The 17,821-nt window shown below is 38.5% G+C and overlaps 1 protein-coding gene across 2 annotated transcripts in view; it reads right to left on the reverse strand.

Annotated features, from left to right (window-relative positions):
• The window catches only part of MED13L (mediator complex subunit 13L), a 204,298-nt gene that overhangs the window by 102,833 nt on the left and 83,644 nt on the right, over nt 1-17,821 (reverse strand). For both annotated transcript variants that reach the window (XM_087768384.1, XM_087768385.1), the window contains exons 3-4: nt 5,733-5,817; nt 691-774 (exon numbers count right to left, since the gene is read on the reverse strand). In XM_087768384.1, coding sequence (XP_087624510.1) covers nt 691-774; nt 5,733-5,817 — 169 coding nt within the window. The remainder of the gene's footprint in view (nt 1-690; nt 775-5,732; nt 5,818-17,821) is intronic.

Consider the following 17,821-nt stretch of genomic DNA (forward strand, 5'->3'; position numbering starts at 1 on the left):
GTTCTGTCAAAATGATTCCCGTTAGAAAATCTGTGTTTCAGCTTAACTCAGATTATTTTTGACAGAACTTGTTTAGCAGATGACTATAAATGCAAGTACCAGAAGATCTGAGAACACTGTAACCTTTAGAGCTAAGAGAGGAAATAGCAATGAGCAAGTGGAGACAGCTAGCCCTCTTCCATGGTTATGTTGCTGCAAGAGAAGCGCGTTAATCAGACATATAGGTCTGATTTGTCAGCCTGCCTAATCAGTGAAAGCTGTATATCAAGGCTGGCATCTTTAAAGAAAATAGGTAAGGAAAGCTATATGCTACTTATTTTACTGCTTAAAATGTCAGGTTGGGGTTAAGTGTCCAGAAATTCAAATAATTTCTTATAACTACCTGGAATTCTGTTGTATTAATGAGAGAAACAGGCAGATGCTATTCAAAAGATATAAAAAAAATGTGATATTTGTGCAGTTAAGGGATAAATACCAACCTCACCTTCTTATCTTAAATTATCATAACAAAACCTGAAAAATTACTTAATTGCTTTGTGTGTATTACTGACGCGAATAAATAGCGTCTGTGTTTTTACTTGTTACATGGTAAAAGAAGTGCAAAAACTACCACCAAAATGCAACATCAAATTACCATCATGTAATACTCAACATCGACAGGAACAATACTTGATATGTAGATCACCTTACCTTTTATTAACAGGCTTCTCATCCTTGTCATAGGGTCTTATGAACCATTTTCCAATTCTCACAAAGTTTTTATCCATCAAGCACCTAGAAAATAATTACAGCAACAATTACTAGTTACAATTTAAGATGTAATTAAAAGCAGTCTTTGAAGACAGTAAATCTAAGGGATTAAGCAGCTGAATTTCCATCATATTGAAGTAAACTTTGCAGCTTTTGGGTTCCATGTAACTTTGCCACTTTCTATTTTCCCACGCTACTCACAGAGAATCACAGTCCCATCTCATGATGCTGTCGCTGATGCTGATCTACACATATGCATTTTCCCCTCATCTCTGACAGGACCTTTTCCGCTCCAGGCTACTCTTTTTGCTGAATGATCTATCATCCTATTTTTCAAACTCCTCTTCTTGAACAAAGACAATTCATAGCAGTGATTCTTTTCTATATTCTTTTCTCTCAGACTTCATGATAAAGAATACGCATTCCTGTATTTGTGGCACGTAAATGGCACAGTATAGTATATGAATGACAGGAAATTGTGTTAACTAAATATTAACAATGAACCGTTTTTCCTTCACATAATCCACAGCATGATTTCAGGTGTTGAAACTTCCATAATTACTGTTCCCTCTCTCAGAAAACCTCACTCCAACAAACGTACTCCCATGTCACTAAATTTAGAGCAATAAGTTACCCATTTTCTGTGGTCCCTTCAGAAGTGCACAATTTCTTTCTAGAAACTGTATATTCTGTGATTTGAAAAAAAAAAACCCAAAACAAAACCAAACAAAAAACAAACAGTGAGGATGCAAAGTGATCAATAACCAATTTAGGTTGGCAAGTTAAGGAGTGCTCGATGCCTTTCTAAGTCCACCTGTACAGACGAATCACACTAGCAATATACCAACTCAATTCAAGTATGCTTCATACATTAAACATGCAGTTGAACATACTGCCCAAGGGATCACATACAGACATTTGCTATGAAGGTGTATTTTTCAGTAAGGTAAATATTTATGTTTCAAAAATTCACAAAAAATTGGTGGTTTATTTACGATTACAAGCAATATATGAGCTTTCCCTATGTATTTCATGTCTGATCAGTATTTCTTTATTTAGATGGAAGAACTATACTCCTCCAAAGTTTTCCGATAGTTTATTTCTATAGCAGTTGCTAGAGATTAGCCAAAACAAAACAAAAAAATTAAACATCACGTGAAACCTTCTGGGAAATTACATTCTGCAAGGTTTAGAAAAACTGAGTGATGTAAACTTCAAAAGCATAGCTAGAAGACATAGATAGAAAATGGACGACAGACAATGTAGATACTAATATGCTCCTAATTCTTCTGTATAAACTTGGCAGGGTTTTCCCAAGTTAAAGCTAGGCCGAAGAAAATCCTAACAGCACTTTCTCAATTAAAGCAAAAAGAATCCAGCTCAGTTGAATATACCAATATCTTGAACTGAATACGAAAGCTAAACCAGCAGAGATCTAAAGACTGCTCTTGTGCTGGTGGGAAGAAAAAGTATGCTTCTGCAACTGCTTCCCTAGGAAATATCTGCGATCAGAGAAAATCTGACAGTGTCAGCGCACTTCATACAAACAAAAGGAAATCTGTGAAGTTTACATCAGATCCCTAAAGAAAATAATCTGTACTTGCAAAAAAATATAATAAACTCTCCCCCATCACACACACTTTAATGCCACGGCATCATGTCTCATGATGGCAGGTTTAACTGCCTCAAACTAATGCTACTTTCCTAGAAAAAAGTCTTCATGGGTAGACTTGGCCTTAAAAATCAGCCAACCCTCACAGGCTAAACTAAATCATAGGTTATTTAAGGTATAATCCCGTATGAAATGGGAAACATGACTGCAGAAGCGTGGACCTCAGAGATTCGGCCGAGTGAACAATTAATGACAGTACGGCATTATTTTTGCTGTATAAGCACTCAATGGTAACTAGTCTTTAAGAGCAAGCCGTAACAATGAACTTGTATTAAAAAAAAAAACAAAACTGGTCATAAAATCCCAAATGAGTATACATTTAAAAGCAGTTATTTAATCATATGAAATAAGGACATAAAATACTCTGAACTCCTTGGCTCATTTCTCTAGTTAAGGGTGAGTGATATTTTCTTCCTTAGCAGTACAGCTGTCAGAGCATTTCACTGTCACTTGACCTCTCATATTTCTGATTTTTATATGAAAAAAAATGACCTGACAAGGGCACACCAATGATTATGAAATAATACCATAATATTTTGAGTACTACTTCCCTCAGATGACCTAACGTTTTCTAAATTGCCTATTAACATAAACTTCTGATCAGTAATTTGGGTACTGAGGAAAAAAAAACAAAAAACCCCCAAAAAACCCCCAAAAACAAGAACATGAACAGTTGCATAAATAACCCTGGGAAGGGCAAGAAAGGGTAACTTAAAAGAAACACCTCTCCTCCCTTCTTCCTAGTCACAGCATCCCGTATTTTCAGTGCAGGTTTCACTCCGTCCCTCCCAGCTCCTCGGTGAGGCGGCGGGGGTCACCTACACCAGGGTTCTTCCTGCCGCCATTTGCTTCCCGCCGCCAGGTTTTCCTGCCACACCAGTTTTTCACACCCCTTCTCCAGCAGCGGCCGCTTTCTGCCTCGAAGGTGGCTGAGCCGTGGCGCTGCGGGCTCCGCCGGCCGGCGGGAGATCTGCTGTGTGACAGAGCCGGCTGGAACCGGTTCTGCGCGGCACGTGGCAGCTGGTGGCCTCCTCCGGCAGAGGCCGGCGCTCCTTGTACGAGCCGAAATCCCCACGGCCGTAGCTAGTCAGAAAGACCAAACGGCCCTGCTAAGAATATTACATCTTGGTGGGACACGAGAGGTTTCCGAGAGAAGGAAATCTGTCCTTCACTCTCTAGAAAATAAACCAAAATAAACCCACAAAACTTCAAGCACAGGCAACAGCCCTATCGCTTTTTGATAAGATCAAAAAGAAACTCAAGACTTTTTTTATTAATCGAGCTTTTCTTAAACAGAGGATAAAATGGACCTTTAAAAGTTAAAGTGTTATTCCTCTTTTTAATAAAGTCTACACACTTATTGCTATTACTTTAAATAAAAAAATTGCGATGTTAACTTAAGATTTGGTACGGCAAACAAAAAAAAAAACCCCAAAGTGTATAACTTAAAATAAACACAGCTATGAAACTGTAAAAATGAGGTAGCTAATTGGATAGATGCGTGGTAAACCATCATCCTAAGTCACCTTGACAACTATTTTATTAAAAAAACTTCTAAAACGAGGGTGTTCCTGACGGCGTGCCTCCATGGCAGCTCCAGCCGAAGAGCAGGTTAGGACAGTTGCCCAGCTCCAGAGCAAGGTGGCCAGCCCCACCGCCTCGGCCACCTCGGAGCTGCTGTCGGCCCGCGGCAAGAGAGCGATGGGACTCTCATCCCCAAGGGCGAGTGGCCGAGACTGTGGCACGTGTCAGAGCAGCTTACGGTGACACGAAATGAGGCTTTCGGCAAATATTTGATGTGTGTTGACCAACTGTACTTCAAAGACTATTGCTGAAAGAAAAAGAGCTCTGAAGACTTTTCAGTCACAGCTGGACAGAATAATTCTGCTAACTCTGCCAACTGATTTCAATTAAGTTATTTAAAAAAAAATTATTAAAAATTTACTTCGCAAGTTTAAAGATCCAATGAATAAAAATATCCACTAGGAGTCATACTTAAAAGTACCACAGACTAATAAACACTCATAAAATTATTTTTCCCTTTTATACTGCAAAGCTACAAGAGAACTAGCGAACATTCTAGACTGGGAATTTCTTTTTTTACGCTTTTATTCACTCTAAGTAGTCTATTACTTATGTAAAAATCCCCTAAAAAGACTAATGAGATCGAAAATAGGAAATACAACAACTCATCCTTGTGCGCCTGTACGTGCACAGAGTCAACCATTCAGACTTCACTTGCTAGCAGATCTGGACAGGTAACTAACAGTCAAGGGTACGGTTACTACACCCATGGAAACAGAAGCTCAGGAACATAATGCAAACATGATTACTAGTAAATCTACATCAAAGCAAATAGGATACTAAATGAGACAAGATTAATGTATTTTCAATTAGCTTATTTTCTGAAAGAAAAAATATTCAATGCTACATTCTGCAAAATCACTGTAACACAAAGGTACAGGAGAGGTGCATCGTATTTTCTTGCTATTATCATAAATTCAGAAAAAGTGGGAGTAGCCTAATGACACTTAGTTCTGAGAAGATCTCCAACTTTGTAAAAAGAAGAACTGAAACAGAATACAGGAAGGTGATGATGACCTGAAGAACTGCAGTAATAGAGAAGGAATAAAATGGAACAGTCCAAGATACGATGTCATACACTGAAGGCCTAGTAACAAGATAATCTTCAGTAAGCTTAAGAGTTGATAGCCGGATTAAGAAGAAAAAGCCATAAAGGTATTAACTAATCACAGAATAACTTTGTAGTCAAGTCTTATATATATATAATCAAGACAAAAGAAAGCAATTCTAGGATACATTAGGCCTGTCAGAGCCAGGAACTGCTAAACTTCACCCTGAATATTGTGCACAAATTTAGTCAAGTTGTAACATGCACGTAACTAGGATGATTGGAAGAACTGATCTAAGATCTTTTTACGTTCTCTGTTAAGATACGTACTATTTAACCTCATCAAAGGGGTTGGAGGTCAGATACAATTATTCTCTGTAAGCACCTCAAGAAGGTGAAAACTTTTTTTCGCTTGCTTTTGGAACAGCTCCCCAACAAGAATGCAATATGTATCAACATTCTTCTTTGTATGAGCGTTTAATTAGTCTACAGAGCGTTTTATGATACATTACCAGAGTCAACGACTAAGGAGATCCATCTCTACCCTGCATCTCTTGCACTAAAGTTCTACCTCTAAAAAATGTGGTTTAAGATCAGCAATAATATAAATGGTCTGTGGGTATCCTGCATTATTTTAAATATCAAAATGAAATATTTGAGTGCAATAGTTTTTCTTACCTTTCCAGAAGATTATGAATTGCTTTGAAGAGCAGGGTCCTACACTCATAGGAAAGTCCATTCTCCCACAATCCTTCTTCCACCACTACAAAAACATAAAATATCAACATGCTCAGAATAGGGAAATACAAACATTTATACAAAACATAACTCCAACAGCTTTAGTTTTCAGCATGTTTCATGACACTGTTTTAACTATTACCTATATTGCCAAGGCAGCTTTAATCTTTACTTGCTGAAGACACCAACTTTGAATTAAAAAAACAACCAAAACACAAAAGCTTAAAAGCAAAACACATTTGTTTGTAGCACTCAATATTAAAGCAGAGGGGTGAGGAATTCATGATCATTCCTTGCCATGACTGCAGAGATCCTTTAGAACTTGACCGCAGATGCAGACAATCAAGAAACAAAGTGAATCATTAAAGGTGTAAAATCAATTTACATAAACTTAAACAACATTAAACAAATATCCCGAACCTCTCACTGTCACTCAAGTGAAATTCCTCCATTGTACTGACTTAAACTATTGCAGTTCCAGCAATGCACAGCAAATATATGAAATACACAGCAGTTTTTATTCCAAAATAAAAACCGTAAACTCAGTACCAAACTGCAGAGATTTGAGAGACTTTAAAAAAAAAAATAAAAATCTATTAATCTCTCACAGCGGAGTGCAGCATGAACTAGGCACCTGAATGAGTACCTGAAGGATGTACAAACCTCAAGAATATCTGCTGTCCTTTCTCCATTGCTTTTGGATGCTAAAACTACCAAGAGGAAAACTATTTTTGGTAGATTCTAAATCTTACTCAGCCAGAAGATGCAATCTCAGCTGCAGAGTAAAAACAGATGATTAAATAACTTTGTCAAGGAGTAAGAATTTGTTAATTGTCTGTCATTTCAATTTTGCAGGAATACTCTGCAGTTCTTTAGAAATGCAAACATAAAATTCTACAGCATGCTAAGAACTGAATACTTAACACCCCTCCTTGGCCAATTTAAAGGATGAAACCTTCCAACAGCACGTCTGTCATGCAGAGATTATTATCTAAGTTTACTATTTTTATTGTAGTTTACTCTACAATCATGTTTAAAGTAAAGCTTCTAAGGAGTTTCTGCTGTATGAAAAATCCTAATATTGCCAGCAGTCTTCATTTACAGCTTCAAAGCCTCAAAACCCAGCATTGTTCATTATTCTGCTGCTTCTCCCAGTAACCGTAAGTCATATAACCTCAAACAAGACGAGGCACGTTTTTGAACGTGTAATGTTGTGATATGCTAATACCGGTAACAGAGTCTCTCTCCTTTTACAGAATGAAACAGTCGGGGCTTTAGTACCTAAATCACCTTATCGAATAGCACCGTTACTTCCTCGGAAGAACAAAAAGGCAGACTTGTGCTTTTGGGCACAAGCGTGAGCCAAGTATCTTCCCCTGTAAAACCATTAAAGGCCCCTTTAATGCTTGCAAAACCTTACTGACACTGAGTACATAATGCGCTATAGGTGTTTACTAGCTAGAACTTCACGTGGCCTCAGCTTTCACGTTTACAACAGTATTCTTCAGAAACTTCAGAATCTCCATGCATTTTCAGAACTACTGATGTATAAATTCTATATAGTTCAGAACTACTGAAGCCTCAGAAACCACAAGACTTAAAAACTACACAATTCTCAAATACATAAACAGTTACATATTGCAGTATGAGAGAGATCACACCTGAGTTCACCTCTAGGAAAACTCCATAGTTAAATAAAAATTCAAATTTTCAGACAGTGTCATGAAATTCACAGAACCTGCAGAAGTCAAAAGAAATTCACTATTACACAGCACCGAGCTCTTCTGGAGTTTCACCCTAATCCTGTCGGAGCACCCATGCCAGAATTGTCCCCGCAGTAAGAACTTCATGCAAAATGGGAGAGACAAGAATCTGTTCCATAATTGTACAGGACACTTCTCACAGCCAGCTCTGATGTTCTCAATCATAACTCGCTGTCTACTCCCAAGAATAGTATATACACATATATATTGTGTGTGCGTGTGTATATATATATATAAAAATATATATAAAGGCAGACCCCTCTCCACAGGAGCGGCGTGACATGAAAGGCCTACATATCCCAGCAGAAGGGACCGAAAACGAGGGAATGGAAATCGGCAGCACCCTCCCTCTCTGCACGACACCACAGCTGTATTCATGGTTATCCTGCACTCAGGGGAAGGAACGGCTACACAAGGGAATGTGTCCCAGAGGCTAGGAAAAGCAGGAAAAAAGCGACGTTAACCTCGTGGTGGAGGTTCTTGTAGGCAAGTCCCCAGGGTCAGGCCTGGCAAGGAGATCGGACTGGCTGAGGAGCTGCAACTGAGGGGGACAGGGAAAAGGGGAAAGTCAGAAGCGGTGTCCTCCCTCAATATTCTCATTTTCCAAATTGGCTTTTTTATTCCTCAGCATTCACATAAGTTATATACGGAATGGAAAGATAATTATTTCCCTATTAAATTTAACTCTAAGCATATAATAAGACATCTTCATAACCATTTTCCTACAATAAATAATGCCTTTGATTCCCAGATATACTAATGTACTATACTTACTGTAATTACTTCTAATACTTCTTTATCCTACTAAAAATGTCCATCTCACAACTGAAAGTATGTACATATGCCTCTTGCAATAAAAATGGGAAGAAAAAATTACAACGGCAGCATTTCGCTTCCTCTCTGCTCTCTGGCTTCCTGATCCAGTCTCCAAAAGAAAAGAGCTTAAGTAACTGGAGCAAGTTTCAACTTCAAGATGCAAATAGTGACCGGTAACAAAACTTGGCAAAACACCAGAGATTAGACCATCCCTGTAAACTGCGAAGTTTCTCACACTGTAACTAGATTTTAGATTTTGAAGAATATTTTCAATTCCTTATAGAAGACTGAAGAATAGGAAATAATTGTTGGTCTCTGTCTGTCCATACAATGATTTGTAATGCTTTTAACACTCAGTGCTTGCAGCTCAAGCCCTCCTCAGCCTTCCAGTGCTGCCCGACAGCATTTTCAGGCACACAGCTAACAGAAAGCAGGTGCTGCACAGGCTCAGAAACATGCTTATGCCAAGCACCTATATCCTGTCCTGAAGGTATTTTCTGTTACTCTAGTTGAAATATTTCTCTTTAGAGGCCACAAATTTGACACTATACAACAGCTGTGAAAGCCATCTTCAAAAAAGAAAACTTCTAGGGGAAGAATCAAGTAAAGATTGAATTTTAGGAAGAGAAAGAGCATGACAGAGGAGGTACCTACTTTTTCCTCTGTGGAAGTCAGAGAGGAGACAAGAGTTTATGAGAGGCAACAAAGCAGATGGGACAAAACTGTGGGTCACCACTTCCCCGGACCTGGGTGGACAAAGCCATCGCTAATCCGATCCGTTGTTTGCAGCAATCCCATTTTGACTAGGACGTCAGACTGGATGACCTCCTGGAGTCCAAGCTCCTTCTCACCTGTGTGATCTGTCAGATCTACTGATCATCTACTGTGACAGGTTTATATAGATAGATACCTAGATCTCTGTCCGTGTGTGTGTATATTTATATTTATCTGTATATGCTAACTACCTTATCTAAGTATGTGGACATTCAAGAGTAGTCAAGGATAACAGCTGGGAGTAGCATTTACTTTCTTGTAAAACAGGCAGTTCATCCCCTTCTTGCTGTTCGTCCGGCAACAGAGGGGTAACTTTACCACTACATTTCTCACCAAAATAAGCAACTACTACATGTGTTGTTAGGGGTTTTTTTAATGAAATGACCTCTCAAAATAAACAACTAATCCTATTAATACTCCATCTCTAAAAATGTGGATCCTTGGAAAAAAATCAAGAAGGTCACATCATCTCTGCCATTAACTGTAATTCTATAAACTGCTTAGCTGAGATAGTCAGTCTAACCGCCCTTACTGTATCATTCTCAGTATATGCTCTCTAAATCCAGTGGAGATAGAGAGCACTAAAGAAGCATATGGATCCAAAAAGAAGCGTGCAATTTTCAGTATCTTTCAAAGGGGGGGGCAGACTTGAGAGAGAATATTCTTGTACAAAACTGGCTAATTGATTTATCTGAAGAGGCATCATTGTTTCAATCTATAAGACTTAAGAAAGTGAAAATATAAGCAGTCATTAAAATTTTCAAGGAAAGCTAATAAAACACCAAAGCAATGTTTTAACAGATACAATGGCAAAAAATAAGTCTGTGTAAGCTGACAGGGCACTGTGTAGTAAAACCCAAAGTTACTGTTACAGCTGAGGACCTGCCTGTTACCATTATCCAACGTACAAGTGTGCACAGGAATAAGGTAAAAAACGTTTTGGTTCTAACACCTGAAAAAGAATAGAACACAGTGTTTTTCAGTTGCAAACAAACCTTCCACAGAGAAAATACTTTTTATTTTCTTGTTGCCAAGATAATGTTAGCAGAAAATCCAAAAAGAAAAAAAATGTATTTGACACTTATCATAATGGATTATGATTGAGGTGCTAAATCTCACTGCTAATCTCCATACAGAATGGGAATTAATAGGTAGCCTTCCCATATGAAGTTTTAAAATGTTTGTTATCATTTTGTTTTCATAGGTTCAAAAAATGAATAGAACATTTGTGCTGATTTGTAAGTTTATCCTTGCAGATCAGATGTTAAAAGAATTAAAAGCAACTACAATAATTTAGACTTACACTGGAAATTTATAATTTAAACATGCATTAATGAGCAGCTCAGTTGGCTTGGGGTCTTTTTTATTCTCAAGTCAGAGATATTAAGGTCTTCAAAGTGTCCGACAATTTTTATGAAGGCAGCCATGTTCTCAAAGAAAAAGAACCATTATAAAAATTTCAAGGAGAGAAGTCACAGCAAAATATCAAAGCAAATACTTCAATAATTTTAGGTCTCCCAGCAGAGATAGCGAAAAGATAATAAGATCTCTGTTCTGCTTCAGTGACCAAACTGACATATTTTACTTAAAAGAAATATAGGAAGGAAGGAGAGAAAGCAAGTTGAGACTGTGTCAGCATTGCAGAGATAGTTATACCTTTAAGAAATTCAGCCACCCACATTTTAATAATTCAGGTCACACTGCCTTATGCAGTTTAAAAGTAGAATTAGATTCAAAGAATACATATTTCCTCAGAGCTATGTTACATATTTCCTTTTAATGTATCATATTGCAGCAACAGCTGAAATGAACGTCTAGACATCAAAAACAGTCTTTATTCCCACCTACTGCTTTTTTACCTCAGGCATCAAAACTAATGAAACCTATTATCCAGAACACTGACTTCAGTTACCACATTGGCCACTGCAAATATGAAAAAACACTCTGGGACAGGACCAGTTATTCAGCCATTAAAATTACCGAAAATCAATTTCTTGCGGCACACTGCAGAAATACCGATAGATTAAAGCAGGACACGTGGGACAAGGAGATTACTTCGAGGGAAGATTACTATGTCAAACTGCTGAGGAAGGGGAGTTACTCAGCTACGCGGGATTCGTATTCAGAGCAGTATACCTTCCTTCTTACTCTTTGATATTTTGTCTTCTCGTTACCATGAAACATGAAGAATGTGGGTTTTTCTCCGTGTAGAAACAGTTTTTAAAAACACATGGCCAAATAACTCCAACAAAATCAGAAACTCAATTACTAAAAGCAAGCATTTACTTTTTCATTTTAATTTTTATTAACGTGCCCTGACAACATTATTTCAAAGACCAACTAGCATTTTGAAGCATCATTTCTTCTAAAAATTTGAGTTAAAAGAGTAACAAAGCAATGCAATGGTACATTAACTCTGAAAAACTATATTATACCCATAAAAATCCAATTAAACGCAATGCTATTCATCGATCATTGTTATACTGCCATTGATCACCTTGTAAAATCTGCGTTTGAAGTCATTAGTGATTAAATTGACTTATTACTAAATCAGATTCAACCCACTTAGAGATCTAATTTCCTTGCACTGGTTATGATTGTAGGGAAATTGTACTGCTTACTCTTACAGGGCTGAGAATTCATCTTGGCGCTCTGTCTCCCAAGTCAACTCATCAGCCAACAAAGAGCCAACACAGAAGAAACGCTCACCAGAATGATCCCTTTGTGTTAGTCTATTTGCAAACAGAGCTTATGTGAAGCGCCGAGACGACGCGCTGTACGCGCACAGAAGCGTTTACGATCGATGGCCTACCGAGGGATCCTTAACAGCGTGATTTCTGCACCACGCTTCCAGGGAAGTCAGAGTATTAATGAAGACGATCGCTGAAGATTGCTGTTCAGGCACGACCCAAGTTTGCATTTTGATGCACCACAATCTTCTACGTAAAAACTAACGCTTTCAAGCAGAGTTGACTATGAAACTGAAGTTGTTGCACTTCAGAAAGATAAATAAAACCTTCAAAGGCAACAGCTGTTGAATATCACAGGAATACCAGGACGCTTTAATTGTTGCGCATTGAAACAGAAATTAGCATAATAGCTATTTATTGAAAAACAGATGGTAGGTAACTATCTGCACTTAGATTATGTTAGCACTACTTAAAGCATTACTTTTATTGCTTCCTCACTCCCCATAGGTACAAAATTGTTTTTATAAAATATACGTTAAATGCTACATTCCCTCCCTCTTCCTGTCCCATAGTCTCACATTCCTCCACCCCTGCACAATCTCTTTTGCCTTTCCATTGCAAGCACCACAATGCAGATCTTCACAGCGACATTTTCTCAGCATCACGGTTAACGGCGCAACGTTGCGAAGGGCACCGGGAACAAATGGGTCACACGAAATATGTAATCACTGCTGGGTCTTCAGAAGTTCACTTCAAAACATTCCACAAATCCAGGGGTAACATCTAACTTCTCCAAAACCAAAATTATTACCTATGAAATCAGTATAAACATTTCTGTGTAATTATAGCTCAAGTCTGCTTTCTATGTAGGAATGCAAAATCATCTCTGCCAGAGCGCTGAGCAGCTCGCTTCAGAGATGTAAGAGACTCCAAATAAAATAGCGAAGTTTGCTGTGTGGTTTTGCTTTGAATGCATTTTACAATCACCAGCTCTGTCCCAAGAAAGAGTAAAATGAACATAAACATAGCACAATTTTTATGCGGTTTACACTGCTTCCTAAAGTAAAGCGGGAAGTTGTTTGCCGTGTGAAACCTGCTCTCACGCACCAGAAAATTCTCCCCAAATCCCTGATTTACACTGATTCTGTATTTGTGTTACCCAGTTTTATTTTCAAGCTACTTTGTATTTTCTTGCAGAGGTATTTCCTACAGATGAAAAGCATTAACCTGACCATAGTGAAAATGGACCAAAAGTTTGGAGAGATTCTCACCGCGTTCCTCTGAAGCGTTCAGGGCTAAGGATGCCACGAAGAAAGAAGTACTTTCTGAAGTTTACTCCTGGGAGTTTCTAGCATTTCCTCCCACATTTCTGAACTTTTCACTTTCCGTTACATCTCATTTCCCTCTTCAGCTCTTTGGTATAAGGGCACTAAAATATCGTTTCTCAAAAGAACATAAAAAGTAATCCAAAACACTTGAAGGAAAATGATTCTTTTTAAAAAGTATTACTATGCTTTCCTAATCCCAGGAAACAATCTCTACTCTCCAAACTTGGTTTGCTCTTTTCTTTCCCCTTCCAAATCTCCAAGCTTTCTTCATTTCCTCCCTTTTTCACTGACCACCTCGGACTTACAGCCAGAGCAACCCCCCTTCCACACACCAGCTGCAAACCCCCCACTTCTGCCTTTTCATCTTTCTAGGTTCACAGAAAATAAAACCACTAATTATATCTGCATCAGTAAGGTCTTCCTCTCTGCACCGACAATGCAATGAGAACGTGGACTTTTATTTTTCTTCTCTAAGCATAAATGTTGTTTCTCCTTGGTAACACGCTGAACGTACTTCCCCATCCCCTACCGTCGAGGCGCTCTGTTGGAGGTAACAGAATGTACGAGAGCAGCGAGTCTCTAAAGAGAAATTAGAGCGAGTTCAGCCATCGCCAGAGTAACACAAGGCTTGTTCTTAGGAAAAATACAGTTTGTATTAATCCATACTTGGAAAGAGAAAGGAACCAAAAGTCTTTTCTCATTTATAAAGTATGCAGGACGTCATTCTTGAAATACAGACAGATCATTTTGGAAAACGGTACCGGGATGCTTTCTTCCCTCTTCTTGAGCACAGGTTTGCCTTAAAAACAATTGCAGAACTCAAGACAGACGAGTCCATTTTAAACTGCACTTCTGAGGAGCCAAGTCCCCGAAAAGCCTTCCACTCGCCACTGGAACAGTTGGCCGTGGCTCCCGCGCCAGCGCTGGTGAGTAATCCCTGCAGCTGCAGGGGAAAGCGGGGCGCTCGGCAGCGCTCCCTCCCCGCCCCCCCGCAGCCGGCCTTTCTGCGCTCGCTACCGTCGCCCTAAAGAGCATTTTACGGGAGGCTTAGCCCTGGCTGAGGGCACTCTGCAGCGTGACCAAGAGAACATGGAAACACGATTCATTAGACATGCCTGGAGTGATAACAATGGAACCGCTTCTTGCTGCCTTTCATTTCTTACATTTCGGGAAGGCTAATGCATTCGCGTTACACAACGAGCACATTTACAGACAGGAAAAAATATAATCACCTTTACGAAAGCCAGCTTTTTTTCATTATTATTTGCTGCTTTACAGTATGCTTGCAGGCTGCCGCAGTTTTTAATCGGTATGTTAAGATTATAAATGTAAGAAAGGCAAGATCTCCAGCCCATCCAAAGACACATATAAATGAGAATCCAAGGGTGCGATGTTGCCCAGTCTCTCCGTGATCATGGCTATCTGCCCTCCACCCAGCTAGGCTGTACGTTGTGGAACAAAAAACTATCATATTTCTGTCTCAGTTGTATGCTTATTTAACCGAGTAAATATTTGATTTTCCATTAGCTAAAATTTGAGTTTACTTTTCTGCATAAAAATTAAGAATCGTACTCATTTTTTCTCAGTTCACACTTCCTCTTGGTACCACATTGTTACTTATAGCCTCCAGACGACTATTTTCTTCTTTTATTTTTTTCAACCTAATGGCTATTAGAAACAACAGTTTTCATTAGAAAGTCTTCTTTTCCTTAACTTACTTGTAACAGTATATTGTGAGAAAACAAGACTTTGACTTGACTAAGGAATATTGGAAAATATTTTTATAGCAGCCTCCCATTTTAAACATCCATCATGTCCCACAGACACATAACGCCTGAAGGTTGTAAGTGTGAACTACAACACTAATTCCATTATATGTGGAACATATTAGATAAGTCCTCTTCACGTTACTTTTTGAGAACTCGAAAAAAAGAGTTGAGCAAACACATTTGCTTCTAGTTTATACATCACTTGAAAATAATGTTTTAAAGCTTATTTTACTACTTGTTTTCGTACCTCCCTACTGGAATTCATTATAATACTTTACACAGGAGTGAACTACAAAATTGGCTTTGCAATTTGTTTACTTAAAAACTTGCCGAAGCAGAAGCTGAAGCAATTTCAAGAAACCCAAACCCCACCCATCAATCACCAAATATACAAATAGAAAGTAATAGCAATAGGCAACCACAAATTTAATATTGCTGGCAGATTTTTTGAGCAGCAAAGTTAAGCAATAGATTTCAGCTTCTGATGTTTATACATACTTTAGAAGCAGAGGGTCAGGCTTCAGCAATAACCTAACGTCATTGCAAAAACGTTCATGGTCAGACTTGACGCTTGTAAATGAAGCACTGTATTTTCAAAAGAAAAGGTAAGTTTCCAGACTCTCAGGTTTGCTACTATTTTTTGAAAAAAAGTGAAAATGCATCTTAAGTTTAGGTATTAAGAACAGCAGAAGTGGTTGAAATGAAGTCTTTTTTGAACAATGTGACAGTGCAAAGCGTTGCCCTCGTATACGCGTCTTTTTTGAGAGAACAGCAGACTTTCAAAACCACAGGCACAGAACAAAAAGCTAGAAAAGACTTCAGAGACAAGACAAACATATTTTTGTCATTTTGTTTGTTCTTTACTGGATTTTAGCGCTCCCCAAGCAGCATGCCAAAATATTTTGTGCTCTTCTGTGAGCAAATGTTTACTGTAGTTTGCCACTGTTCAAACTGAAGTAAAAGTGAAATAACAGCTTTTGTGCAACACCACCGTGTATTGAGTCCTACCAACAAAGCGGTCCAGTATTTAGGCAGCAGAATGTCAAGGAGGTTTTTAAATATGTTTTTGTCATGTTCTGACAAAGAGACAGCAGAGGGAGCTGCATGTAATCAGTTCCTGGACTCTTCACGTCGGATCTGTTTTTCAGATTAAGAAAAGGATACGAGATCATACATGCTAAAAATAAAACTTCTGAAAAAAAAAGACCACATTCAATAGTAAACATATTGGAAGAGGGCAGACTTTGAGCAGGAACAGTTTAGTTGCTACTTTTAAAATAAAACCCTCCATATGAAACAGCTTTAAAAGCAGAGTAACTTCCTTGAAAAATAATCTAGTCAAAGTGCCCCGTATCAAATCTGTATAACGATCCCTTGAGAAAGGCTAAACGAGATCTTTGAAAGTCCGTGTGTCCATTACTTCCGTTGGTTGAACAGATACTTACATGGTTTTCAGGCATCTCTGATTTTTAACTGATATTGTTGCACACATTTGGTCTTTCCTGGGAAGTTTCAGAATTTCTGAGTTTTTAAGTTCGTACTTATCCAGGCTGCCGCAATGGTTAGGGACTGTGCTACGCTCAGGTAGCGTTTTTATAATGCTGAGCTTCACTAACGCTACCTATTATTACAATTGCTATGTTGGCAGCACCTTTCAACACAGGAAACTTCAACTATAAAATCAATCAATGGAGATGTGCTCGGATTCTTCCTCCCCCTTCACAGAAACATCAAAATGGCAATCAGACAAGCGCGACAGCCGGCTGTTCGTAAGGCTGGCCAGCCGAAGCAAGAGGGACAACCACAGGGCTGCCCCAAACCACAAGTACTCCAAACTCACTACTGGAAATCAACCCTCTCCCTGCCGATCCCCATCTATTCCAAGCTGCCTTTTCAAGCAGGGAATACTACAGATGCTCTTTCAGATGGGGACAGAAGAACAATTTCTTAATCAGCATATTCTTATTTATAAGAATATATTTATTTATTCTTATTTATAAAACAGAAGCTATTGCAGAAAAAAAATAATGAAGATGACACAACATGGCATACAGTATTAGGGATGGAAAAAAACAAATTACTGAAGACGGGAGAGCCATTCTGGAAATACGTGAATCCTTGGTATTGTGCATAATAACAAACTAAGCATCAAGATTTTTAGAGACTTCCTGAGACCATCAAATATGCACCTTTTCTCATAATCATTAAGGCTGAATATATATAGCAATTATTAATTTAAAGCCAGTCCTGTTCTATAAAGATGTCTTCTATAAAGAGAGTTACTGCAAACAGCAGACACAACTGAGAACGACTCCCCTGACGATAAGCAGGCGCTGAGAGCAATGGCCCAGGAAGGAAAGGCGACTTTCTATTCTACCAAAAAAGTCATGCAACTTCTGACTCGTTTGTACTTGGAACTCCTTTTAAAGACCAGCTTTATAAAATTTGAGAAAACACATCTGCAAAAAAATTCCCCTCCACAGGCATCTCCTGTATTCACTGCTGGAGTTATCTCAGATATCCGTGTTTCAACAGGAGCCATCTCCCTCACCGCTGATTCTGCAATGCAAATGTAATATGTTGTTCACTTTACAGTCTGTTGCCATGGATATTAATGTGATGTCATAAATTGTTACATCTTCATTGCAGAAACAAAATGAAAGGGCTTGTGAGCAGGAGAAGAACTCATCTAAGAAAGCATATTTAAGAATAAGCAACTGTTGTATAAATCACAAACAGAAAAGAGACACACAAATTTGTATTTTAATTTAGAATGTTTCTCTACGTAAGACCTACCTAGAAGATTACAAATCACCTATTTAATTTTACTCTTTAGTTTTATTGGACTGTTCCCTGCACAGCGGGACCTCCCCGGCAACAAATATAACA

This window comes from Nipponia nippon, unplaced genomic scaffold, assembly GCF_047370975.1.
Source record: "Nipponia nippon isolate SJK-2023a ecotype South Korea unplaced genomic scaffold, ASM4737097v1 scaffold_30, whole genome shotgun sequence".
Classification (NCBI taxonomy): domain Eukaryota; kingdom Metazoa; phylum Chordata; class Aves; order Pelecaniformes; family Threskiornithidae; genus Nipponia; species Nipponia nippon.